General features: G+C 34.7%; 4 protein-coding genes across 9 annotated transcripts in view; all 4 read right to left on the minus strand.

The window, feature by feature from the left end:
- LOC135842102 (uncharacterized) overlaps positions 1 to 27,863 on the minus strand; it is a 186,879-nt gene that overhangs the window by 53,197 nt on the left and 105,819 nt on the right. The window lies entirely within an intron of this gene.
- LOC135842093 (uncharacterized) lies at positions 3,231 to 9,161 on the minus strand. The gene is made up of 6 exons (XM_065359436.1): positions 8,711 to 9,161; positions 8,215 to 8,612; positions 6,785 to 6,808; positions 6,502 to 6,708; positions 6,256 to 6,420; positions 3,231 to 6,177 (listed from the first exon to the last, which is right to left on the minus strand). The coding sequence occupies exons 1-6, from the start codon at positions 8,781 to 8,783 to the stop codon at positions 5,530 to 5,532; spliced, it is 1,515 nt and encodes a 504-aa protein (XP_065215508.1). The 5' UTR covers positions 8,784 to 9,161; the 3' UTR covers positions 3,231 to 5,529.
- Positions 9,298 to 18,542, minus strand: LOC135842094 (uncharacterized). Of its 2 annotated transcripts, XM_065359438.1 has the most exons (7): positions 16,994 to 18,542; positions 16,808 to 16,907; positions 16,320 to 16,705; positions 10,759 to 10,782; positions 10,472 to 10,672; positions 10,183 to 10,341; positions 9,298 to 10,067 (listed from the first exon to the last, which is right to left on the minus strand). In XM_065359438.1, exons 2-7 carry the CDS (start codon positions 16,875 to 16,877, stop codon positions 9,447 to 9,449), a joined length of 1,461 nt encoding a protein of 486 aa, XP_065215510.1. In that variant the 5' UTR covers positions 16,878 to 16,907; positions 16,994 to 18,542; the 3' UTR covers positions 9,298 to 9,446. The 2 variants fall into 2 exon arrangements, with proteins under 2 accessions (XP_065215510.1, XP_065215509.1); XM_065359437.1 differs by having other exon boundaries at positions 16,808 to 18,542.
- On the minus strand, positions 19,165 to 27,861 carry LOC135842095 (uncharacterized). Its single transcript, XM_065359439.1, has 6 exons — positions 27,380 to 27,861; positions 26,892 to 27,292; positions 21,302 to 21,325; positions 21,025 to 21,219; positions 20,764 to 20,928; positions 19,165 to 20,660 (listed from the first exon to the last, which is right to left on the minus strand). The coding sequence occupies exons 1-6, from the start codon at positions 27,471 to 27,473 to the stop codon at positions 20,034 to 20,036; spliced, it is 1,506 nt and encodes a 501-aa protein (XP_065215511.1). The 5' UTR covers positions 27,474 to 27,861; the 3' UTR covers positions 19,165 to 20,033.

Consider the following 27,863-nt stretch of genomic DNA (forward strand, 5'->3'; position numbering starts at 1 on the left):
CACACAGAGATCGTTTAATAGTTCAATAAAGTTAAATTATCGCTACGGAAGCCATCGATTTGTGATCTTCAACATGTTAGGATGTCGTTACCATTAGTACCTAACTATTATCAAGGTACTACGATTTATCGTGTAAGTTACGAGTAACTTTGATTACCTATTTGAAAAAAATGTGCAATTTAAATGTCGGTAGTTATTACTTCAGGAGGAATTTGAATTTTACTTCTGGTGTTGTGTATTTTCATCGTTAGAATTTTTCACGATTTTTCTTCGAGTTCTTAGAAATTCTAGTGGGTATGTCTTCGTTTTCCAGTCAACTGAACGTCTATATCTTATTGTGATAATTTTTCTGATTTATTGGTGATGTGGAAAGTGTTTTATCAACATCTACGTGGTTGAACGTGCAATTCATTGCCAAGTCAATCTTGATTTTTTTTCAAATTTATTCAGCCTCATCGATGACAAATTTTTATTGGTAGCTTTAAAATTACAGGCCATTATTTTTTTGGAAAAATGTACTATATTTTTTTGAAGGATTTACTTCAAGAGCTTTCATACTTCTGTTGAAATATAATTTTGGTAACCTTGACCAAAAAAAGTTTTAATAATAAAATAGGTAGGTAGTAGGTACATATTATGTTGTGAAGAAAAAGAATGGACCAAAATTGATTTCTTTCAGAGGAGATACCTACATATTTGGAAAAAATAATTTTTTCGCATTTCGGAAGGTCTTTCATCATAAAGAAAATTTAGAAAATGACTTACTTATGTACATGTACATAGATATTCTCATACCTCTGTGGAGTTGTGGATGCTATTATCTATTACGTATTCTTTTCTGCTGAAGCAAAAATTTGCTCTCACCTAAAACAACAAAAAGAAATACACAGTTATGAATTAGTCAATTATAATTAAGTATATTATTACATCTTAATTTATTTATCATTGAACTTGTTACACATAACATTTGAGTCGAGACTCCGAAAATTCGAACCAAAAAATACCTATCACGTTTAAAAATAAAATATTAAAAAAAAGTATAACCAATGGAGTAAAAATGGTGGAAATTAGTTCTTTTAAACTGATACATACGAGTATCAACATCTCTGAATTGAATTGGTGCTGTTCCCAGCCATCCAGGAGCTCTCAATGTAATTTTCAATTGTTCCAGAATTTTAAAGTTTCACTAGAAGGCACGAAAATGAATTTGGGCAGCTGAAAATTCAGTTGTGGCTTATTCTCGACCTGTTTAAAGAGCTTTCCTATTCTTACTATGTACTATTTGAACTGATTTCTAGACTCACACCTCTCCACAATCTCCACATATGGGTTGGAAAAACTAATTCAGTTTTCATTTGTCAATTCCATCTGTTTTCAGTTCCAACGTGTTATAGTTTTTTTATTTAAAAAAAAATATATCTTCAGTTTTGTTGTTTTTTATTGTGTTTGAAAAAAGTAGGTATAAATAGGTAAGTACACAAAAAACATTATTTTTTACCTATTCTTTATTTTTGTGAAAAAAATTATTGTTCAATGCATATGGAGAATGGATAATGAGGGAAGCTCTAGAGGTATGGAAGAAAGGAGTTACGCTAGGAGGCAGGAAAATATTGAATCTGAGATACGCAGATGACATCACAATACTGACTGAAAACATTGACAACAATATGAAGGAGATCTTGGGTAAGATTGAACAAGTCAGCCTAGCCAGGGGTCTGAAGGCAAACAAATCAAAGACCAAGATGATGATAATAGACAGGGTGAACGACAACCAACCTGAGCTGCAAGAGATAGATGGAATAGAAGTGGTACAAAGCTTTGTATATTTAGGCTCCCTAGTAACCAACAGAGGAGGCTCAGAAGATGAGACAAGAAGACATGCATCAATTGCAAAAACAGCTGTAGGAAAACTATACTGAATCTGGAAAAGCCATGGAATTGCCAAGAGAACAGAATTAAAGAATGTAAAAACCGCTAGTATTCTCAATAATCCTATATACCTAAGAGATGTGGGATGTGGACATGTGAAGAAAACAGATCAGAGCCGGATAGATGCATTTAAATTTTGAAATGTATCGCTAGGTATAGATAGTATAGCTATACATGAATGCTTGGAATCTCATGAACCAAGAAAAGAACAAACAGGTCAATACTGGAAGAGCTAGGTGTGAAGGATAAACTCAGCACCATTATAAGAAGGAGGATCCTGAGATATTTCGGACATATAGTGCGGCAACTGCAAGACAACCTAGAGAAGCTGACTGTACAAGGACAAGTAGGGGAAAGAAAGAGGTTGCATGGGAGATCGCCCACAAGGTACTAGGGTTGTTATACCATACCATGTTATGTACTGCGGTAACCTGATATACCAAAAAAATTGTGGTACTGGGATTGGTACATGGTATCAGGGGTGCTAACCGTAACCGCAAAAAACCGAAAACCGTAACCGAAACCCAAACAAGAACCTAATTTTAGCCATTTTCAAACCCTAACTGAAAACAAAAACCAAAATTTCATAAGTTTTTTAAAAACCCTAAAAAACCATAACAATAATAATGAAGCAGAGTGAGTGAAACCAAAACCTAAACCGATATCATTTATTTCGGTTTTTTTTGGTTTTCGGTTTGGGTTTTTTCAGTTTTTTCAATTTTTTTGGGGGGATTTTTTCACATTTTCGACTTTTGAGACTCGAAATCCGGGGAAATTGATAAATTTAATAAACCTATCAAATTGGGTCATTGGCTGTTGTTGTTGACTTGTTGCTTTTTGGGTTGTTGAATCGCTTTGTGTTTTAAGATTGAGAAATTTTGAAGAAATTTTTAAAAAATATGTAAACCGAAAAAAACCGAAAACTGAAACCAAAACCGAAATTTTTGTAAATAAAACCGAAACCCAAACCGAAACTGAAATTTTGAATTTTAAAACCAAAAAATGTCTAACGAAAAAATTGGAGTGAAACCGTAACTTTAATAAAAATAATTAAGGTTAGCACCTCTGCATGGTATTGGTAAAATTTAATTGTGGTATTGGTATTGTTGAATTGTGGTATTGGATTGGGGATTGGTACCTATATGGTATTGGTATAGATAAATAGTGGTATTGGTATTGCCCATACAACAATGACCATGCTCATTTTGATGTGAATGTCGACCCATCCACATCCGTCACTTTTGGATGCCGCATGTCGATGTGAATTTTGACTCTGTGTCGAGCCAATTGTTGATGTAATTGTCGACCAATGTTGATCGGCATTTATGTCCACAATTGGCTCGACACAGGGTCAAAATTTACATTGACATGTGGAGTCCAAATGTGACGGATATGGATGGATCAACATTGGCATCGAAATTTACATCGACCTCCAGCTACGCAAAATTGTTAAATTTTTGTTTCAAAATTGAAATTTTATCTCCAAAAATCATTTTCTCTTACACACCTAGGTGGTCATTGCTCATGCTGAAAGCAAAAGCAGCATTGACGCAGAGGCCACCTCCGAGAAGTACAGACAGAAAGTCCCTATTCAGTATAGTTGAACATTAAACTCTTTATACTGAATGGTGCAATAGGTTATCTAAGAGTACTAAACTAATACATTTTCATGTCTATGTTAATGTTGATGTGAAATTCAACATCAACAAATACATCCACAATATCAACTTAATTTTTCAAATTTGAGAAATCTTTGAAAATTTGGTTGATGTTAGTGTCGATGTATTTGTGGACGATTTACTTTCACATCGACATAACATCGACAACTCCAAACTATGGAAAAGTGAATAATTTTATCTAGGCCATTAAAAAATTTTCTCCCTTCAAAGATCATCTTTTCAAATGTTTACTGAGCTTTTAAACACTGAAACAGAAATTTTAATTCTGAAAAATTGGTCAACATAGTTGTGGATGTAAATTTTGAGCATCAAATTTTAAATCAACATGTTGACATCGCATATCGAGGTATCAGAAATAATGAGAAAATTTCGAAAATTTTCATTAACCTGGCTTCTTTACGGACAGAAGATTCCTATTAAATAACTTACTGGTCACTTTTCCATCATCATGTTGGAAAAAAACATTGTCGATGTAAATGTCGATGCTGACAATTGTTGTACAGGTGGTATTTGGTATTTGGTACCCTCATCATTTTATTACTGTCTGCAAATTGAAGAAACTGCCATATTTTTGAACTAAAATTTACCTGTTTTGAAAAATTCTTCTAAAGTAAGAAAATGTTCAAAAATGTTATTCTGACCAATTGCCTATCTTCAAAATTGAAGGGGCAAGCATAATTTCAAAACTCAAATTTGGGGCACTGAATCAGGTTTACCCCTTCAATTTTGAAGATAGGCAAATTGGCCATGCATCATTTGAATGATTCAAACATTTTCTTATTTTTGATGAATTTTTCAAAATTGGTAAATTTTTGGTTTTGCGAAGCACGTACAACTTATTGTAATAACGTTTTTTGTTTGTCTCCTCTCTCCTCGAATACTATCAGCAGTTGAATTTCACTGGACGACTCCGGATTCATTCTGTATATCCTGCCATGGCTAGCATGAATTTCATTTCCGCTGTGGTTACTCTGCTTTTTATATCTATCATTTCTCATCGCCCATGTTTTGCTTCCATACAGCAGCATTGGTCATGCCAGCATACAAGAAGTATTGTAGATTCTTATTCAAGTTACAGCTCTGACTTTTCTTGGAGGGATGGCTTAGTTTATCGCCTCGCTTACCTACTCTCAGGAATTTGTTGATTTTAAGTTGTGTGTCGACCTCCCTTTCATAAGATAGCTTGCACCCAAGATATTTAAAGCTTCTGACTTGTTCTACTGGCAGTCCATTTACAACAATTTTACTGCATATTGGCTCTTTCCCCTCAAAAGCCATCCCCTTTGTTTTTGATGACAAGATTCTCATTCCATACCTATTTATCTGCTACTTTTTGAAGGCTGTACATTGCTCTCTGCAAGTCATCTTCAGTGTCAGCAAAGACCACCTGATCATAAGCGAATAGCAGGGAATTGACAAGGGTGTCATTGATGCCTAGCCCTTTTGGCTTGGTATCCCAGTCTTACTCCTCTTCCTATCTTCTTTGCTTCGGACATGTTTCCGGATCTTACTCTTATTACATTATCCGTGTATATTTCTGGTAAATTTTTAATTTGCAAAAATTTTTGTAAAATCAGTTTATGTGGGTACTTCGACTGTGGAAATTTTGATTATGGGGTTTCAGACTATGCAAAGGCAAATACCTTGAGAGATTCTCTCGCGAGTTTATTTGTGTAACAATTTGGCATAAAATAAATTCTATGTAGTTAAATCACTCATGATTTCAGAAGTGAAAAATTTTCAGTACTTTTTCCGCAGTAAAAGTTTTAATGGAATAATATAGATATATTGCACACACAATGAAGTCTTAGAGGTACCTATTTAACATGATTTGTGATTTTGTTTAGAATTAAAAAATTGATTGCTGATAAATATCTTTACATTATTTTCACATAGCTTTATTTAAAAAAATACTACAAGTTCATTCGCCATCCGGTCCATTTGATCCTCCATTGTTACCACTACCTTCACCATTACCATCATTACCCCCGTTACCATCTGCGGCACCATCTGCTGCACCCTCAGCTGCGGCCTCAGCTTGCATAATCGCTGCAAGTCCAGCATCAACAGCAGCCACAGCAACCGCAAAACCTGCCGCATCTCCCATAAAATCACTTATACCGATATGCTGAGCTGCAGATTCTGCGTTTGTATCAGATGAACCTCCAGCTCTCCGCAGATTGTTTGACTCTTCCTCAGGTATATCAAAATCTAGAGATAGAACTCCGTCGATCTTCAATCCTAGTAATCCTGTTGGTAAACCTAATTCAGATATTATTGTATCGGTTACAGGGCACTTATACATACAGCCACCATCATTATAATATTCCAACATGACGCGATCTTCGTCATTTTGACATATCACTCGTATGTTATTTGTTTGTTTGCAATCATTTCGCGTGAGTTGGGTTATTAAGATTATGGCGTTATTTTCAGCATCCGTAATAATTCTCCAAAACAATTTCACGATGAAATTTTTACCACAATGGACTGCAGTGCAGAATGTGCTCGTAATACCCTTTGATTTTGTTTCGATTATGCCAGAATATAAAGTCAGAGGTTTGTTTGTCTGAAAACAAAAATCATTCATGACTTGACATCAGACCTCTAGGTGCATGCTTCATCCAGTTTTGCCCACCAAACTTACCTTTCTACTGAATAATTGGATAAATTGGTCTGCTCTTTGCAATCCCCTCAATAAGTCTTTGTCACTAATTGACAACTGGATGAAATTAAAACGAAACATTGTTGTCCATTGCCAAAGCCTAGTTGGCATATCGTATATTCCAACGAATTGGTGAACGATGTAACGCTGATGGTAAAATTTTCAAATTTTAATGTTTCAAGAATTTTAATGAACCTCCGATCCAAAATCAGATATACATCTACTTACATTTTTTGCTTTGTAAAATTCTGCTGCACAATCGGGACAATCATCCAGATAAGACTGGAACGCTTTAGATGGGTCAATATAATACGATTTTCTATACTTCAACATCATTAAATCTGGCGATGTTATTTCGTGAATTGTATATTGTGTGCCTACTCCTGGAGCCCCCGAATGGCATATTTTGTAAATGGGTATGAATTCGATATTATACTGTGTCAATTTCGTAGAGTATTTAAAAATATGACAAAGAAATTGATAAAATTGTTTTAATTGAATGGTTAATTACCGCGTTCTGTTCGTTCAGTGATACCTGCGAAATTTCAAGAGATATTAATTAAATATTTTGAAAAAAGTGTTTTGTGGCTTTTTCAAAATGAATTGAAATTAAGGCAGAAAATCAGAAATTTTCAAAACTTTTTTGAGCAATTTTGAAAAAATTTGAGTTGAAAGTTCAGTCATGATTTTTTGGATTTAGAAAAAGGTGATCACATGATCTACTGACATGGATTAAAATTTTCGTAGGGCATCAAAAATTTCAATTAACATTTTATCGATGATCACTTTTGAAGAGTTTCGAGCCTAAAATTGATAATGATTTTGAGGAATTTTGAAAAAAGGTGGCATGTGTGATGCAACTTTCCAAAACGTGTTAAAATTATGGCAAAAAAACGAAAATTTCCGTACAAACTTTTTTGAGCAGTTTTGAAAAATTTTAAGTCGAAAATTGGGTCATGAATTTTTAGGGATTTTTGAAAAAAATGCCATGCAATCCACCAAAAAAAGCTATAATTTATGAAGAAAATCAAAATTTCAATGATGATCCTTTTTGCAGATTTCTCAGTTCAAAATTGGGTCATAACGTGGGGGAATTTTGGATCCAAAATGAGTTAGAATTTCAGCAGAAAATCAAAAATTTTCATAAATAGGTAGGTACGTATTTTTTTGGAACATTTTTCAAGAAGTTTAAGTCTAAAATCGGGGCATGAGTTTGAGGGATTTGAAAAAGCTGTCATGTAACCTATCAAAACGGATTAAAATGTCGACAGGAAATCGAAAATTTTCATCAAAACTTTACATACTTATTTATGATTGATTACTTTTGAAAAATTTAAAGCACAAAATTGCATCGTGATTTTAGGAATTTTTGAAAAAAAGTGTCATAAAAACTTCTAAAATAAGTTAAAATTTTGTCAAAAAATCAAAAACTTCCAAAAATTTGTTTTCGGCGACTTTGATAGATTTTGAGTTGAAAATTAGGTCATTATTTTTCAGATTTTGAAAAAAGTGTCACGTGACCTATCAAAAGTGGTTATTTCGGCATAAAATCAAAAATTTCCAAAAAAACTATTTTTGAAGAATTTCCAAACATTTTTATTTGAAAATTAGGACTTGATTGTTAGGATTTTGAAAAAAAAGTGTCGTATGGTCTACCTATCAAAATAGGTTAAAAATTGTTATCAAAACTTTATTGATGATCAATTTTGAACAATTTTGAACAATTTTGAGCATAAAATTGTGCCATTGTGATTTTCTGTATTAATTATGAAAAAAATGCCATGCAACTTTTTAAAATGGATTAAAAATTTCTCTAAATATTTTTTTAGAACACTTTTCAAGAATTTTAAGCCTAAACTTTGGTTCATGATTTTGAATATTTTTGAAAAAATGAGGCACGCGATGCAAAAATAATTACAATCCAACGAGGAAATATTTTACCGGGTATCCAACTTCGTAAAATTCAGCTCCCGATTTTCCACAATTTATTGGCTTTCCAACATCGTTTATTGATTTTCTAATTGAAGGTTTGGCATGATCTCTGCATATTCTATGTACACTTTCATAGTTTTTTATGAAAAAAAGCTGGCTTTCTTTGAAGAGTTTGTCAGATTCTCTCCATTTTTTTTCTGTTTCTTTTTGCTGATCGCCAAAGGACGGACATGCGATTTTAAACTCATCTTTACGTCCTTCCTCGTCTTCGGGATCGTCGTAAAAATAACCAGCCTCGGTATCCTTGTTTGGAGATTTATGAGGGATTGCACGTTCCCATGAGGGCGAGTTTCGTTTTTTTATCAATGCCAATGGAGCAGTGTCAATGTCTCTGTATACGAAAACTTCTGCAAATGAAAATCGTCGCGCGTTTGTAACTTTTTGTTTGTTAGATGAAAATTTATAATTACTTGGATGCTTTAAAATGGTCAAATTCCACAATTACCTTTTGATATGGAATCTTCGAAAAGTATAAATATCGATAATAATGTAGTCAATAAATTTCGCGAAAAATTCATCGTAAACTAGAAATGCTCAAGTAAGAATCACAATCGTTGAAAATTGTCTGTTCTTTAAACGCACTATAGCTTTGAAAGTCGTCCACAGATCTGAATCGTTCAAAACGTAGGTATATGGTACCTAGACCTACGTGCAGATGTTCTGTAATGTTCATTTTTCGTTTCGTGTTTTCTTTTTACGAAGGGTGATAGAGAAATTACACCATATAATGTATGTACCTACATTAAAATTTTATGGATTAGAATTCGTCACCCAGTGTTTTCACGTTTTCAATGTTTTTAATGTTTTGAATTTGTATACATATGTGTTTGCTCAGGTAGTTTGTATCGTTGTACGTCAGTAATGAAAAGAACATTGCAAGTGTCTTTTTGCCCGTGAAAAATTCGATCATTTCAACATTTTATATCGTTGAAATTTTTCAAGGTTCCCTGCACGTTCTTAAAACTTGGGCAGATACGCCTATTCATTTTTATATCAGCTAAGCACCTTATTACAATTCCAAAAAACTTCACGTACTTCGGATAAGTTTATTACAGAATATCCTACAGAAATAGGTTCATAATTAATTATTAAAATCTAAGAACGTTATATGTAGTAAAATGCATTTATTTTCACTCCCTGCTACTTAAATTATAACAAAGTAAAAACAACTCTTCCATTCTTCATTCACTAGCTACAAATCCACTGCCACCAGTATCTCCACTCACCACAAAACCATCGCTGTGACCATACCCATCGCTATAACTATTTCCACCTACGGCCCCTTGAGCATCTACAACTTGCGCAAGTTCAGAATCGAAACCCATCAAAGTCGCTGCAAAAGAACTAGAGCTTCCCATGAAATCACCTATACCAATGTATTTAGTCGCAGATCCTGCGTCTGTATCAGATGACCCTCCTACTCCTTGGTTTTTTGCTGGCATAGGAAGACGTAAAGATAAAATACCTTCGATATTCAATCCCAATTCGGTCGCTGGCAGGCCTAATTCTTTAATTATCGTTTCAGTCACTGGGCATTTATACATACAACCACCTATTGTATAAGTCTCCAACATGGCGCGTGTGTCGTCATCTTGACATAATATGTTTTCAGTTAAATCGCAGTCGAGCTTCGTAAGTTGGGTTACTAGAATGATAGCGTGATTTTTAGAGTCGATGAGTATCCTCCAGAAGAATTTGATTAATTCGTTTTCGGTACATTTCCTTAGACCACAAAATTTGCTTTTAGTGATCATTTCTTCTGTTTCATATGTACCCGAATATAATGTCAACGGAGTGTTTGTCTGAGAACAAGGATCATGAATTGAATTGGAATTTATCAACATGTCATTGTAAGTAGGTATTGAAACATTTAGTCGCGCAGATGTGCAATTATGCACCCATTCTGCTCAAACTTACTGTTTTACTGAACACTTGAATAAATAGGTCAGCTCTGATCAATCCGTTGTAATAACTTCGGTATTCAATTGGCGTGAAATTAAAAGGAAAGTTGGTTGTCTGTTCCCAAATTCTTGTTGGCATGAAGTAGGGCCCAACAAATCGATAGATGAAGTTTTCCTAGTAAGTATTAGTAGGTAAAAATGTTCAATTGTTAATTTTCCAAGAGCTGATTGAATAGCCCTTACCGCAGTTATTCATTTATGAAGCTTGTACCTATTTGTATTATTATTACTTATTAGGTACTTACATTTTCCTTATAAAATGTATTAATGCGATTGAGATCGTCGTCTAAATACGACTTGAAAGCCTGCAAAATGTTAGGTTGGTACCATTTTTTCTTTGTTAACAGCAGCAAATCTGGCGATACGATTTGGTTGATGGTGTATAGTGTTCCTACTTTTTTATCCGGAGAGTGGCATATTTTATAAAAAGGAATGAATTGACTTTCCTGTAGGAATGAATTTTATAGGCTTCAGTAGGTAACTTATTAAGAGCAAACATCAATTTGTTTAAATGTAAAGCTAGGATAATTACCAGAGTTTCTGTGTTCGTCAAAACCTGTAAAATTACTCGTGATATTAATCTTAATCAAAACGTAATCTTCTCAACAATTGACTAATCTCTGAAATTTTTGTTAAATTAAGGGTAATTTTTGTTTAGTTACAGCCAACGGGTAATTTTTGTTAAATTACATCATACAGGTAATTTTTTGGTAAATTACGGGTAATTTTTGGTAAACATCGGGTAATTTTTGGTAAATTACTGGTGGTTTTTGGTAAATTACGGGCAATTTTTGGTAAATTACGGGTAACTTTTGGTAAATTACGGGTAACTTTTGGTAAATTACGGGTAATTTTTGGTAAATTACAGGTGGGTTATTCCATGTCAACTTGAACAAAAAAATGCGATTTCGAAAATCGTGCCATTCGATTTTGCTCAAATTTTTTTTACAATATCTATCTACCCACTCAATAAGTAAGAAACCCGCAATCAGTTTTGCCTCAGCCGCCTCAGGAGATGGGTAGGGGGGCTTCCATTATTTTCACATTGTCTCAAGGTGCTGAACTTCAGCAGCACATTCCTCCAAAACTATGTATGATACTTTGATCAAAACTGATTTCACAGTTTGAAAGGGCATTGCATTCTGAACTTTTTTAAGCATTTTGAAATTTTCAAAAGTTGAAGTTGAACTTCCAAATTGAAAGTTTAAATATTAAAATGGCGCAGTAAGTGGAACCTATTATTTAAAATTCTGAAAAAATTTTCACAGATATACCTTTTGATACTTTTTTGAGAAATATTCAATTTTTGAGATAGGATCTTTTGATGAAGAGGGAGCACTGCACCCCTTCCCCCAATTTGGGTGAATCTTTGAAAAAAATCTGGGGCATATCCCACGTAGAAAAAGTACACTGGTGTCTATTGAAAAATCAGCAGTGTTTCTTAGTAAGGAATTGCCACTAGTGATTTACTTCTCCTACTCAAAATTATGAGTGATGAATTACTGCTGATTTCTCAGTAGAGTAGCACTACTGATCCACATACGCAAATCAATGGTATTTCACTACTGTCTAGTATGTGTGTAGTAAATCACCACTGGCAATTCCTTACTAGGAAACACTACTCATTTCCAAGTGTGTGTCAGAAGTGTTTCACTACATGCTATCAGTATCAGTGGGGTGCAATAATTTTCAAAAATCAAAAATATAGGGTTGGGGAATTTTATTTTGAATTTCCCTATCATCGTTGAGATGCTCACGTCATGTATGATTTTTCCTGCCTATAACATTTTTAGAAAATTCCTACACCTATACCTCGCGGGGATTCGAACCGGGGACCTACGGATGTCTGACTATACAACCCTAACCACCTGACTACTAGTGCACTACAGTAGATAGGGCATTTAAAGAATATATTTGTTTGCAAACACTTAATTTCAACAGTTTGTGAATTTGAATGTTGAAACTTGAAACTATGAATAATTGGTGAAGTTCTCAAGAGTGTCGATTTCATTTTTGAAAACTATTTGATCCCAAACCCAAAATGAACTCCAAATAGGAGGGGAGGTACAAAATTACAAATTTTTTAAAGAAGTGCGCTGTTGATGTCAAAATTTGAAATTTTAATGGCGCTGAATCAATTTTTAAAGACCATTTGACCCCAAACCCCAAAATGGGCTCCAGAAGGGGAGGTATACAAAAGTACAAAACCAAAAATTATCAAAAAAAATATATATGGGTAGCAAAATCTCAAATTTATGGGTTCAGAATTCATTTTTCAAGACAAAAATTTGACCTCAAACTCCAAAATGGGCACCATTGGGGGAGGTACAAAATTTTAAACTTTTTAAAGAAGACAAGTACATTATTGATATCAAAATTTGAGTTTTCAATGGCACAGAATCCATTTTTGAAGACCATTCTACCCTAAATCCCAAAATGGGCTTCAAAAAGGGCGGTACAAAACCAAAATTTTTAAAAAAAATTTGAAAAAGTAAGTATGTTATTGATATCCAAATTTGAGTTTTCAATGGCCCAGAATCAATTTTTGAAGACCATTCAATCCCACAACCGGAAATGGGCTCCAAAGCTAGGGAGGTACAAAAATGGAAAATTTTCCAAAAAAAAGTGCAATATTGGTGTGAATTGAAAATTTGGATTTTCAATGGTGTAGATCAGACTTACTTTTTGAAAATCATTTGATCATAAACTCCAAAACAATATCCACAGCGGAGATTCAAAACCAAAAGTTAAATTTTCTTATATATGTATTTGAACACAAAATTCATTTTTGAGAATGATTTGATCCTAACTTCCCAAAATGGACTTCAAAGGGGAGGTACAAAGTTGAAAATTTTCCAAAAAGATACAAAAATAGTACAATATTGGTATCAAAATTGGGATTTTCAATGCCCAGAAATAATGTTTGAAGATCATGTGACTCCAAAACCCAAAATGAGCCTCAAAAAGGTGTAAAATTGCAAATCTTCTCAAAAAAAATGTACAATATCCGTATTAAAATCTGGATTTTCAATGGCACAGAATTTTTTGTTGAAGATCATTAGACCCTAAATTTGAATCTGCAATCCTTCATGTTCAAAATCGTATATACATAATCTGATATCTGCATAGCATTCTTCAAAACTTTTGAATTTTTTTCCTCTTCTCCCACCCTAATTGGGGTATTTTCAGTTAACAGGGCAATTGGTTGATGACATTACTGGTAAGGTGTATGTTTACTAGTAAATAACTATTGGGCCATTACTGTTCAGTAGGAAACATGACTGCGGAGTGGTGCATTGTGTGGTAAATAATTATTGATGTGTAGTAAAAAACTACAACACATCTACTGATTTGTAGCAAGTAACTACTGAGCCATACTACTCTGTAGGTGAACACCATTGTTGAGTGGTGCATTGAATGGTGAAATATTACCAATGTGTAGTTTAAAACTACTAATCTACCACTGAGCTGTAGTAAATAACTACTGAACCACTACTACTGAATAGGTAAACACCACTGTTGAGTGGTGTATTGAATGGTGAAGTATTATTGAGTAGTAGTTAGAAACTACTACTCTACTACTGAGCTATAGTGAATTACTGCAGAAGTCATACTGCCCTGCAGTGCAACACTACTGTCCAGTAATGAATCAAGTACTGAAAGCACTACTGATGTGGTGTGAATTACTACTTAGCACTACTGTTAAGGAGTGAATTACCACTGCCCCCTGTAAGTTTTTTCTACGTGGGATGTGATAGGTAGGTACATTGAATTATGTTTTTGGTGACGCTGAACATGGGTATGATGTGAGATTTTTTATTGGATTCCATCCACAGCCCCCAGCACCTTCCCAAATGAGGTAAAAGTTCAAAAAAATGTTTTGTTCATGCAACACATTCCATTTAGGGGATAATCTGCCCATACACTGAAAAAGACGTCAAAACCAGCAGCTGGTTTATTGATGTATTCTGAATATACGCATGAAAAAGTGCCGTGTAGAAGGTGGATTGGTGCACCAAAAAAATCTGCTAAAAAATACGCTATGTGAATATTTTGATTTCTTGCGTAAGCCCACAGTGCTTTCAAAGTACATGGTGTGTTTCTTCATGCTGGAAGAAACCAACTACAAAATATGCGATTAGAACTGCAGGCTTGTAGGACCACTCAGGTTTTGCAGTTGCTCCAAAATCAGGGTCCTAGTTTGAAGCTTTCAAACGGTCCAGTCCGATCCGGTCATTTGGTTCTGCATTTTTTGCCTTTGTAGGCCAGTCTGGTCTGGTCCTGACCAGAAATTTTCATTGTGGCCATGGGTCAGCCCAGGTCCAAAAATGGTCTTCATTTTTCAGGGAAAAAAAGCTTCCTAACACATTAGATGAGTTGAAAAATGGGATATTTACTTTCAAAATATTGAATCTTCAAAAGAAATTAAATCACAATGGAAATTTATTTGAAATAGGCATCTAAAATGGCATCATAAATTTGAAAAATTGGACATAACTGCGGTCCAAACCGGGGTCATTGATCCGATTTTTTTAGAAAGGTCTTCGGTCTCAGTCTGTCCCTGTTATTTTTTCTGAAAAGGGTCATCTGTTTGGTTAATATTTACATAAATTTGTTTTAGAGGTCTAAGGTCTGGTCTAGTCCACTCAGTCTTGTGAGCATTTTTGGGTCTGGTCGCAGTCATCAGTCCAGTTTTTCAGTCTGGTCGGACAAGCCTGACTAGAAGTCCGTGTAATGTAGTTAGGCAGGTGGCGTGTGTAACCTATGTTAGTGGGAACCAACAAGGGCCCTGAGTCAGCAGTTGAATATGTCGACATGGGCTTCTCGTTCTTCCCCCTTACATTGGTTGCGCGTGCCACCCACCTAACTAAATTGCATGGACTCTAACCTTTTTCTTGGCATATTCTTTTGCTTATGCCCTGGTGGTTAGGTAAGTAGAAAAATTGCTTACCAACTCAGAGACCCAGGTTTGATCCCCAGCATAGCCAAAAATTTTTTCATGAATATTGTACATTGGCAGAATTTATCGCATAAAAAAATACTCGTGCTCATTAATGAGCAGAAAAGTATTGGTGGAAAGTGTTGCAATTCCTGCCACGTTTTTTTGTTGCGTATCATTGGCAGATTTTCACCCAATGAGGATGGTATAGTATGTTCTTGGTGAGGCTGAGAGCGAATATGACATCAGATTTTTGATTGGACCCCATCCACGGCTCCCAAATTTTTTTTTGAACTTTTACCCATTAGGGGAGGCTCTGGGAGCCATGGGTGAGGTCAATTTGATGGGGAGGAGCTGGGGGCCATGGATGGGATCCAAGGATGGGATCCAATCAAAAATCTGACATCATATTCATGTTCAGCGTCACCGAAAACATACAATTCAATGTATCACATGCCCCAGATTTTTTTTGAAAGTTTCATCCAAATTTGAGTTTTAAAATGCTTAAAAAGTTCAGAATGCAATGCCCTTTTGAACTGTGAAATTATAGATTTGGAGGAATGCGCTGCTGAAGTTGAGCACCAAGAGACAATGTGAAAATAATGGGATCCCCCCACCCATCCCCTGAGGGAGCAGGGACGAAACTGATTGCGGGTTTCTTATTGAGTGAGTAGATATTGTAAGAAAAATTTGAGCGAAATCGAAGGACATGGCTCAAAAACGTTGGTCAAGTTAAGGTGGAATGAATCGGGTAATTTTTGGTAAATTACATGTAATATTGGTAAATTACGGTAAATTTCGGCGAATTACGGGTACTTTGGTAAATTACAGGTACTTTGGTAAATTGCAGGTAATATTGATAAATTACCAGTAATTTTGTAAATTACCGATTACGGGTATTTTGGTAAATTTCGATTAGTATTGATAAATTACGGGTAATTTTGATAAATTACGAGTATTTTTGGTAAATTTCTTATCAAACTTATTAGATTTTTATTATAAGCTACCCGAGGTGATTTCAAACTTATTTATTTTATTCTCTTTGAAACGCCGCACGCTTGATTCGATTCAAATTCAACCCATCATGGAATAATGATCATTCACGTTCATTAAAAAATATAAGTACATACGTATTTCTCGAAAAAATGTTTTACCGGATATCCGACTTCATAAAGTTCAGCTTCTGATTTCCCACAGTAAACAGGAGGATTGTTTTCATCCGTCTTTTTAAATTTTTTAATCGACGGTCTGGCAGTAAGGGCGCATACTTTTTCCGCACTCACGTAATCCATCAATATAAACAGCTGACTATCTTCAAAGGATTTGTCAGTTTTTCTCCACTTTTCTGCTTTGTTTGATGCCCACTCAGAGTATGCAGGACAAGCTACTTTGAATTCGTCTTCTGATTCATCATAATAATAGCCTGCTTCACCAACACTTTCTGAGGATGCATGGGGAATTGCAAGTTCCCATTGATCTGAGTTTGCTTTTTTAAACAAAGGTAACTGATCTTCGTCCGTGTTTCTTGATACAAAAACTTCTAAAAACGAAATTTTCAACACGTTCGGTAGCATTAGTCTCATTGTCAGTTTTACAATTGATTTTTTTTCTTTCTGAAGAAACACGATCCTCGATTACGTACCTTTCGAGGTGGTTCCCTCAATCAGAACTAAAATCGATAAGGTGGTGAATAAACTTCGTAAAAACTTCATTGTCGAGTGGAAATACCGCAGGGATTATAACTAAACGTAAGTATTGATTAAAAGTGTTCGTTTAGCAAAAAAAAATCATTTTAATACTTTGAAAATCATGCAAAATATGTACATACCTACCGTACGCAAAGAAGAACTGTTTGTAATAGACTTTGAGTTATGAGGGGTCTTCTTTACGTAAAACGTTTAAAAGTAAACACATTTTGTTTCAAGATTTTGTAAATCATTCAACGACTTGTTTTTAAAGTTTTTGATGTTTGCGTAGATGCTTAGGCAATAGGCAACCTTGCATTGCACGTGCATGTAGTATGACTAGGTAAAGGTATAGTACATTTGCATGATATTATGTTTGTCCATACGAAAAATAGTGCGTCAAACACTTCGCAGTTCTTTATCGTTTGAGTTTTTCACAATTTTTTCCAAGTTTTTTAACGTTAAGTAGGAATGTATTGAGAATTAGGTGTTTATTTGGTAAATTTTGAATTTGAAATAATCTTTCTGATATCATTCTCCTCATCCCTCAGCTCCCTCAATGAGAAAGATGGTGAGCTGGAAATTTGATGTTACAAAAGTTACATCAATTATTTTTAAGGCTCTTTGTTCTTAACATAAATATTTCAACCTTTCTACATTGACCTACTGAGGAGACCAGTTGGGGTGTCTGGCTCCTAATTTCATTGAGAAATATGTAGGTATGTACTTAAAGCCAAAGCCAAGTCGAATAATTGTAGCAGATGAAAAAAATTACCCAATGTTAGGGTAGGTATCTAATAAGAATTGATTCATCAAACACAGATTTTTTTCTGGGGATTTTGAAAATTTGGAATCTGGTCTAAAAATTTTAATAGAAAGAGTCTGGGAAGAAGTTTTTGGAACAATTGATACAGAAAATTGGTCTTGTCTGATGAATGAGAGTAGCCTATATTGGAAAAAAAAACTATGTGACTGGTTCCATGTAGGCATTTGAGCAGGTCAATGTCCAAAGGTCCCAAGTCATCATTGAGGAGTTTTTCTCCATTGTTTTTATGCATGGCTATTGCTTCCCTAATTGGTAGTTCTGATATTCTAGTAACTGTTTTTTTTTTAGGGTCAAGTTGAGTTCAGTTATTGTGTGTCCAGTTGCTAATAATGTGGTCTCCAATAGCTGATTTTCCTTCAATATTGTATCTAGCTTTGTGCATGTGTTCCTTAAATCTAGTTATGATGTTTCTCTTAGTTTGTCAGATCATGTGATTATAAATTCCTGATTGGTCAGTTTTTGGGTCCTTGTCCTTGAGGCTTCCTAGTAGGGTTTTCAGTTTATGTTGATTAGTTGTGACTGGTTCTAAATCATTTTTCCTGAACATCTGGCAAAGTTTGTTGGTTATGACTGGGTAGTGGGTCAACTTGATTCTTCTATTGTCTGGGTTATCTCTTTGGAATGTGATGATCTCTTTCAATCTTTGTTTGCTAATATGGTTTTTGATGAGATTCTAATGTTCTAACCCAGATTATTGGCTACTCTTTTTTAATGTGGTCAAATTCTCTCTTCATAATTCTTGGGCTCAAGGGTAATGCACATCTATGGACCATGCTGTTAAAAGCAGCCAGTTTTTGGCTCCAGTGCCGGTAAGAGTCAGCAGGAATGTAATTGTTGGTGTGAGTAGGCTTTCTGTAGATATCATATTCCAATTTGTTGTCTTTTTTGGTGATTAGGATGTCCAGGGATGGCAGTTGTTTGTTGTTTTCAAACTCATAGGTGAACTTGATGGTGGCATATTATTTCAGGCTCTGATACATTTTTCTTGGTGAAATTGCTATTAAGAGCAAGTGAAGTAGAGATCCTGATATTAGAAAGTCGAGAGCCCCATATTTTCTATAATTATGAGTTTATGACTCAAATTTGAGTAATGAAGAGACTAACAAATTGTTTCATTTCTGAAATACCAAATTTTCAAATGTTTTTCAAACTTTGGTTTCCTTTCTCAGAAGTCAGAATTACTATGTGTATTTCAAAAATACATGCCTATTTAATAAAACTTTTGAGCACCTGCAAGGGCAGAAAAATTAACTCATCACATAAGAAAAACAGATCGTTCAATTTCTTGAATCATAAATTATTTTTAAATGTTTTTTCTTTCATTCAATCTATGACCAATCAGCTTTTACTTCCAAAATTTGAAATGTCTAAAAAATTATATTGTTCAGTTTTCAAATTTGTGGACCTACATACAACTCAAACAAATTGGAAAATTTGAACGTGTTCTGATACCTATAGATGGATAGGTAATAGGTATGTACCTACTGGAATATAAAATAAATCACAATTCTGCAGTTCATGGTGTAGGTATTGTTTATTGTTGTAGTGATTAAAATCATAGAATTATTTTACATAGCAGGGTGATTCTTTTTTAAAAAATTTATTTGACCACGGAATGAGCATTTTATCAGTTTATACATGATGTTTAAATAATGTCCATACGTACGAGCATAGATACATACATTTCATACCTAATTAAATTGTAGGTATATGGCGTTGTGTGTGTATATTTGCATAGACAAAAAAATTAAAACCGGTAGAAAAATTGGCCAAAATTTCTTGTGCCGAAATTCAATTTTTGAGCTTTGACTGTTTTGAGGAATTTGAAACTGCAAACTGCAAAGACTAACAAAACAAAGTTGTGCCTAAATGAGCTAACAAGCATTTATTTGTACCGACTTTATGGCATTTTTTTTTTCTTCAGAATATTGGAAGTTTCAAAATGTTGCTGCAAGATCCAGAATTGCGGGAAAAACGCATCGATTAAATTACAGCTTTCTTGGAGAACTTTTTTTTGATGAATTGGAATTCTGAAAATGTGGCTGGAGGTTCTAGAATGACTCAAAACCTCCTCTAGTTGATCTACAAAATTTGAAAACTGGTGAAAGTGTGGTACAATATAACATACTATATTATAGCAATTAACTTAATTGGATAAGATTTTGATGAAACTGATTTTAAGAAGGGGGAGTGAAGAGACACAAAACACAGAGAAAAAATGCTAAATTTCAGCTTGCCAACTCAATTAGGTAACATTTTGATATGTTTGCCTTTGGATCACTTTAGTTGCAAAAAAAAGTAAATATTTTTTAAGCTCTTCATTCTTCTTCTCAACCAGCTTCTTCTCCTGCAAAACCTCACTCTCCAGGACCACCTGCACCTCCCTCTCCAGGACCATCGTTATTACCCCCTTCACTGTGACCGTAACCTCCTCCGGCATCACCTGCATCCATATCCATAATTGATGCAAGACCTCCAAATCCGTCAACAGCTATCACAGCAGCAGCGAAAGCTGCACCATCTCCCATGAAAGCACTCACATCAACGTATTCAGTGTGAGATTGTGCCCCTGCATCTGATGCACCTCCAGTTCCTTGGTTTTTCGGTTTCATCTTTGGTACACGTAAAGATAAAACTCCTTTGTGCTTCAATCCTAATTGGGTCGCTGGTAAGCCTAATTCTTCAATCATCCTGTCTGTCGCAGGGCACTTGTACATACAACCACCTTTTCCACCTTTTCCATAACGCTCCAACATGAGACGGGAATTGTCATCTTGACATAATATGTTTTCAGTGAATTCGCAGTCGATCTGCGTAAGTTGGGTTACTATGACGATAGCATAGTCTCTAGAGTCGACAAGTATCCTCCAAAACAATCCAATTGACACATCTTCGGAACATTTCTTCAAGCCACACCACTCAGTATAAGGGATCGCGACTGTTTTTTCATAAGTACCCGAATACACTGTCAAAGGAGTGTTGTTCTGAGAACAAGCATTTAATTATTATGAGTTAGAAGCGAAGGTACTCGTGCTGTGCAATGGTGCCTTTTTTGTAATCATGCACCAATGTTTTGCTCAAACTTACTTTCTTACTGAATACTTGGATGAACTTGTCAAATCTAAGCAATCCACTGAATATACTGTCGTGTTTAACGGGTGTGAAATTAAAAGGAAACCTCGTTGTCTCTTCCCAAATCTTTGTTGGCATAAAGTATGGACCAACGAATCGGTAAACGTAGCTCTTGGTCTCCTAGTGGTAAAGTTTCCAATTTTTAATATAGGACCAAATTAGTAGGTACCTACTGACGCAAGTTTGCGGTTATTTTCGTTTCCTACTCGTACTTACGGTGTAGAATTTTTGTACGCTATGAAGATCTTCATCCAAGTAAGATTTGAACGCATGCATTATTCTAGGTGTACCCCACGTTCTCTTTTCCAATAGCAGTAAATCTGGTGATACTATTTTGTGAATTGTGTATAGCGTTCCTACGCCTTCCGCTTTGGAATGACATATTTTGTAAAGAGACATGAATTCAGCAGTCTGTGTAAAATTCACATGTTTAGAAATATGATGAAAAACTTGAATTGAAATTGTTCAAATTAGGTATTGAATGATAAATTACCGGGCCTTCTACGCTCACCAATACCTGAAAAATCGTACATGTTATTAATCAAAACACGCTCAAATCGGAAAAAAATTTGGCCAATTGAAGAAAAACTCAAGGTTGCCTTGTTCTTGTGGGCTCAGTTAAACCCCCACACTCGAAAATTGGTATATGTTCAATTGTTCATTTCTGGAGACAATTCATGTTTTCAATTTTTCCTTAACAAGGGAGCCTATTGAACGCACATTCTCGGATTACAACAAAGCCAAGCTATATTTGAAGAGCATTTATTTAGGACTCTCCAAGTTCATTTTTGGATTCTTGGGTAATTTTTGAAAATTTCATAAATTAAAAAGGTTTTTAGGGTGATTTTTAAACTCTTTCATAAAATATGAATTTTTTGAGAAAAATGAACCAATGTGAATAATTTTTTCAATTCAACTCTCATCACATTAAAAACGAGTAGTTTTGGGTCATTTTGGAGCTTTCAGCGATTCTCAAATTTTCTACAGAAATTTCAAGTCGCTCCTGGAAGGCCCAACAATGAACTTTAGGCGGTGTAACATTGATCGGTGCTAACTGGGCACTTTTTCGACTACCTGTTTTAGATGGTTACCGCGAAATTCCAAGAATGTGAGTTTAAAAGTGAATTTTTGACCAAAGTGAGAAAATTTCAGAAAAAGTGAAAAAAAATCAAATTTTCAAAAATATATAATTATAACGAGCGGTTTTTTCAAGTAATTTGAAGATTTGATTTTTTTTCACTTCTTCCTTGTGTAGAATTATTCAAAAGTGACCTTGTGACCTATACAGATAAGTTGAAAATGTGGCGGAAAGTTAAATAATAAAACAAAAATAATTTTTGAGCATTTTTGAAGAATATTAGCCTGAAATTGGATAATTATTTTCGTTTTTTTTTTCAGGAAAAGTTACCATGTGATTAATTAAACTTGATTAAAATTTTGCCACAAAATCAAAAATTTCTACATTTTATCGTTTTTGACTCATTTTGAGAAATTTTGAAAAAGTTTAAACTCAAAATTGAGTGCATTATCTACTTACCTTCTATTCTAATAGATCGTGTCACAACTTGAAAAATTGACTCGAATTTCGGATAAAAAATTCTTCGAAAATGCTAAATAGGTGCATGCATAGGTTTTGATGGGAATGTATCAGATTTTTCGAAATTTTTAACCCATCAAGGCATTTTTAAAAAGAGAGTCCCGAAAATCAGTACTAAATTTTCAGCTCAAAAATATTTTCACCTTCTCCTTCTTGACAAGTATTAAGAACACAGTCACATATATACTGATGGCTCAAAAACCAAACAATTCACTGGATGTGCTATCATTCATGGCGATACCTCTATTCCCATTGCTCTCCCCTCCCTTTGCACCATTCTCACTGCTGAATTATATGCAATTAAATCTGCAATAACATATCCCCTTGATTTTTCATTAAATAAAGTTACAGTTTTTACTGACTCACTATCAGCTCTTTTATCAATAAAAAAAACTATACATCAAAATATTCACATCCTATATCACTTGAAATTATTGAACTCGTGCAACTCTTCCAAAACAGCACACCCATACTATGCTGGATACCTTCACACTCCCAGATTCATGGTAATGAGTTGGCTGATAAAATAGCTAAGCAAGCACACCTGCACCTCCCCCTTTCCAACATTCCAATCCCTCTATCAGACCTAAAGCTCCATTCAAAAACTTTAATGCATGAAGTGTTTCAATCTTCATGGTCTCTAATCCCAAGCTCAAATAAACTAAAAAGAATAAAAAACACTACATCCTTATGGAAAACTTCTGAACAACTTCAGCGTAGATCTGAGGTTCTTCTCACCAGACTCAGAACTGGCCACTCTCTTCTTACTCACCAATTCATATTCCTCAAACAGCCTCCCCCATCATGCCCAGAATGCAACATCCCCTTAAACAATGCTCATCTACTAATAGACTGTCCTTCCTACCAAAATGAACGCTCCAGACTTCTAAATTCCAACCAACTTCAAGTCCTCCTTTCTGATGACCCCACTCACATAGACAATGTCATCAAATTTCTTTACTCTACTAAATTAGATAAAAAAATTTAAAACTTACCCATAACTTAAAAACCCAGGTAGCCCATTTCTTTATATTGATTGTAACGTTATATATAGCCGCATACAGGTAAACTCATAACGTTTTGTATAAACAGCAATCTCAAGACCCCTCTGTAACTTCGTTGCTGTGCATACGCTCGACGCGTCACCTCACCCCATAGGCCTGATAGTACTCGATGTTAGGCCGCGTTATATTCGTTAACTTGATTTTTGGGTCACCTGTGGAAAGGTATTTCATTGCCAAAACATCAATTTTTCAGAAAAGCTTTTTTTTAAAAGTCTCATACGTCTCTGTTTTTCGCAAATGCTTTTTTAACAAAGCATCCTACAGAAAAATAACCAGCTCTAAGCAGAAAGGAAATTTAATTCTCTACAATTTCCTTCATAACATTTTTTTCCTAGGATGCATACTTTTCCCATAAAATCAATGTTTAGATTGAAAAACACGAAAATTTGGACCTGTATAATCAACTTAAAATTAAAATTCAGCAGTCAAAAAGTTATTTTAGACGATTTTTGACCACGCCATGTGAAAGAGGACATCTTCAACCACCAAAATCACCAAAAAGAACGTAAAAAACGTAAAAAATGATTCTTGACAATAAAAACCTTTTCCTCATATCCTCATACCTGTTAATTAGGCTATGTACTCATTTGAAAATTGAGTCAAAAGTGAAATTGTATAAACAGCAATCTCACGTCCCTGCTCAAACTTTGCCAGTAGACTCCCCACACCTTGTAGATTCATATGGCACCTCATCGAAAAGTCACGTCCTAAAAAGGTTACAAGTTTGTCAAAACGTTATGAGTTTGCTGGTTAATCTAGAAAAAAGTTACGAGTTTACCCCCTAGAATATTTATTTCTAGATATGTATAATTGTATATACCCTACTCATAAGTTTGTCTTAATATAGGGCCCCTAGCCTAAGTTGCTGTAAATGGCTCTTAATAAATAAATAAATAAAATAAATAAATTTTGTAATAGGTATTTGAAATGGGTGCCATTTATCGGCACGACAGATTAAATCATTCGAACGACAGAAAAAAAGTGTTTTGCACGACAGATGCTAACGTCCCAAAATCACTTTTTTAACGACGGAAATAGTTTTCAACAATCGCACGACAACAAAAATTGAAGTGCACGCCAAGAAAATCGAATGAACGCCAGTGTATGCCCGACAAATAGAATGAAATGCATCGACGACTTTAGGAAATGAACGACGACATAATGATAATAGCGACGAATTTATTCACAAAATCACAGGCTATAGGTGGATAAGTATGGTGAATTTGCCCTCGAGAGCTTCAGGGTTGATATTTGCATGGAAGGTGGGTACTCTTGAGCACCTTCCGTTAGGTAAGTTTCAGACCCCCAGACCCCTCCCCCGTTTTTGAGAAACCCCCCGTTTCTGAAATTACAATAAAAAAATTTTCTCAGCCCCATGTGAACCGATTTTTTAAATTTTTTGGCATGTTGTAAACATCCATAAGAGGTATCCCCACAAAAAATTTCAATTCCCTCCCCCCATATTTTCCCCTCAAAATGGCGTTTTTTAGTTTTGTTTGCCTGTTTTAGCAATGATCATGATTCAGCACAAAAATGCGAATAGCATTTTTAAGTGTGTTTTTAACCCCTAAAAAACATATATTTTTTTCAAAAAAAAATTTTTGGTTTGCCGTGGTCAAAAATTGAAAAAACCAACAGAGGGGGGTTAAAAATGGATTCTGGTGTAAATTATTGTTTTGGTAAACGAGGTATCGTTTCCATATGAATCGAACCCCCCCGAACACGAATATGACGTCCAATTTCATGTTACCCTCATCCACACTCCTCCAGTGCCCCTGCCCCCACCTCAATTTTTACTATATTAAGAATTGAGCTATTTTCATAATGTTGGTGTCATTTCCATATGAAACGAACACCCCGAGCACGAATATGAAGTCCAATTTAGGTAATGTTGTACGTAGTTCAATGTATGTGTACTGAGCAGGTACCTACATCGCCAAAACTTCGGATATAACTATTCAACAAAGACATGAATGAAACGAAAATGATAAGATATCACTAACTTATTGAAACAAGCGTACCATTCATTATTCACAAATACTGCTCCATTCATGTTCACTAATTCAAACAAGAGGACAAAAATTTGGGGTATCGGGCAATTCAAATAATTTCGTCGGGGTTTCCCATGTTCGTCGTGCATTCCCTTTTTCATGGCGTGAATTTTCTATGCTAGTCGTTCAAGGTCTGTCGTTCAATGCTGTCGTTTTAATGACCAAAACTGTCGTTAAATCCCTGTCGTTCAAAAACACGATTTCGTCGTGGGATTTTTCTGTCGTGCAATTCACTTTTTCTGTCGTTAAATTAAAAATTTTGATTGGTCTCTTGACACTTTTCGGATATTCCGAAAATCATATGACTCAATTTTGAACACAAAATTCTTAAAGAATATGCTCAAAAAACAATTTTTATTGAAATATTTGAAGAGTGATATTCCAAAACTAGCTTTGTCCATTTTTATCAAAGTTGGGTTTTCAGTGGTACCTGGTAGATGAAGTATTAACTCACATTCCTACATCATCAACCTACCAAAATGAGGTGTTAAACTCACCTAAATAGCCAATTCAATAAAAATGTTAAAAAAAATAATGTTCCAAAACGCGCTTTGTTCATTTTTATTGAAATTTTTTTCAGCAGTATTTAGTGGATGAAATGTATACCTACACTCCTACATCATAAATCCACCCAAATAAAGTGCTAAACTCGCCTAAAAAGACAATTTACCCGTTTAAAGGGAAACTGTTTTTTCTCTCTCCTGAAAAGTTGTGAAAATGGACAGAGCGAGTTTTGGAATATCACTCTTCATTTGATGTTTTTGCAAAACGTTATCCAAATTCTTTTTTTTTCAAAAATTCCAAAAATCATGACACTTGATAAAAAAAAAAATGCTCAAAAAATATTTTTGTTGTGATAAGTATATGAAATTCTCACAGTATGTAGTCTCATTTTGATTGATCGCATTACACTTTTCTCAATTTTGAGCTCAAAATTTTTCAAAAATGATAAAAAAATATTTTTATTGAAATATTTGAAATTTCCTTGAAATTATAATCCATTTTGAAAGGTCGCGAGGTCACTTTTGAATAATTCTACATCAGCTCATTTTTATTTAAAATTTTAGGGGGAGGGGACGACATCGTGCAATTCGTGTTTCTTAAATGAAGCAGTGGAGTCCACCTCCACTCAAATAATTTTGAAAAAATTATCAGTGGTAGTCTGGTAGAAAACACGAAAAAACGCTAAAAGTTTTTTTTTGTTTTTCTCCTGAAATATGTAACTTTTTTCGGAGATTGAAGATAAAGTAGGTATATAAGATCAAATTTCAATATTTACTTCAATTTTGGTAGAATGAGGTTCATTCAATTTTTTTTCATGGAGAATTATTTAAACCGTACGTGTTTTTCAAATACATAAATTATTTTTACCGGAAATCCAACTTCGTAAAGCTCTGCGTCTGGTTTTCCGCAGTACATCGGATTATTCATATTATCTGTCAGTTTTAATTTTTGGATCGATGGGGTTGACTTTTCAGTGCACTTTGTATCTGGGCCTTCGTAATCCACAGTTCTAAACACGATGCTTTCTTTGAAAGACTCGTCAGTTTCCCTCCACTTTTCTATATCCTCATTATCGCGAGAGACAGCACATGCGATAAAGAAGTAATCTCTTCGTCCGTTTTCGTCGTGCTTGTTGTTGTAATAATACCCTGCCAGTCTAACATCGTCTGTAGCATGAGGAATAGCGAGTTCCCACGAATACGACTCTCCCTTAAATACTCGTATTATAGCCAATGGATCTTTTATACCATCTCTGGGTACGAAAACTTCTGAAAATCGAAATTATCGTACCAAAGTAGGTATGTAATGTCAGTTCTACAATTGAAATATTTTAAAGGCAACGATTCTTGGATTACCTTTCGTTGAGATTGTTTCTTCGATGAGTAAAAAAATTGATAAAATGACGAATAAACTTCGTAAGGACTTCATAGTTGAATGAATACTCTGCATTGGTGATCATTAACCATAAAGATAGTCTATTCTTTATCACTAGGTAGGTATTACTTTGAAAATCACACGAAATATGCGAAGAAAAATCGTTCAAAATAATTTCTTAGCTATACGTTCATTTTTTATTTATGTGAATAAATCGCTGAACAATAAGCAGATTGTGTTTAAAAGTTTTGTGAATCACCTGACGACTGATGGATTACTGTGTTTTTATGAATTTTTAATGTTTACATAGGTGCTTACGCAATTCACTCGTAGATACAAACGCACGAGCAGTACCATACAACAGGTGCCAAGACAGTGCCTGAAATACGCATAGAATTAATCGAATACATTTTTATCGTCTTATCGAAGACAATTTTAATAGTTTTTTAAACGTTTCCGCGATCT

Source organism: Planococcus citri, chromosome 3, assembly GCF_950023065.1.
Source record: "Planococcus citri chromosome 3, ihPlaCitr1.1, whole genome shotgun sequence".
Taxonomy (NCBI): domain Eukaryota; kingdom Metazoa; phylum Arthropoda; class Insecta; order Hemiptera; family Pseudococcidae; genus Planococcus; species Planococcus citri.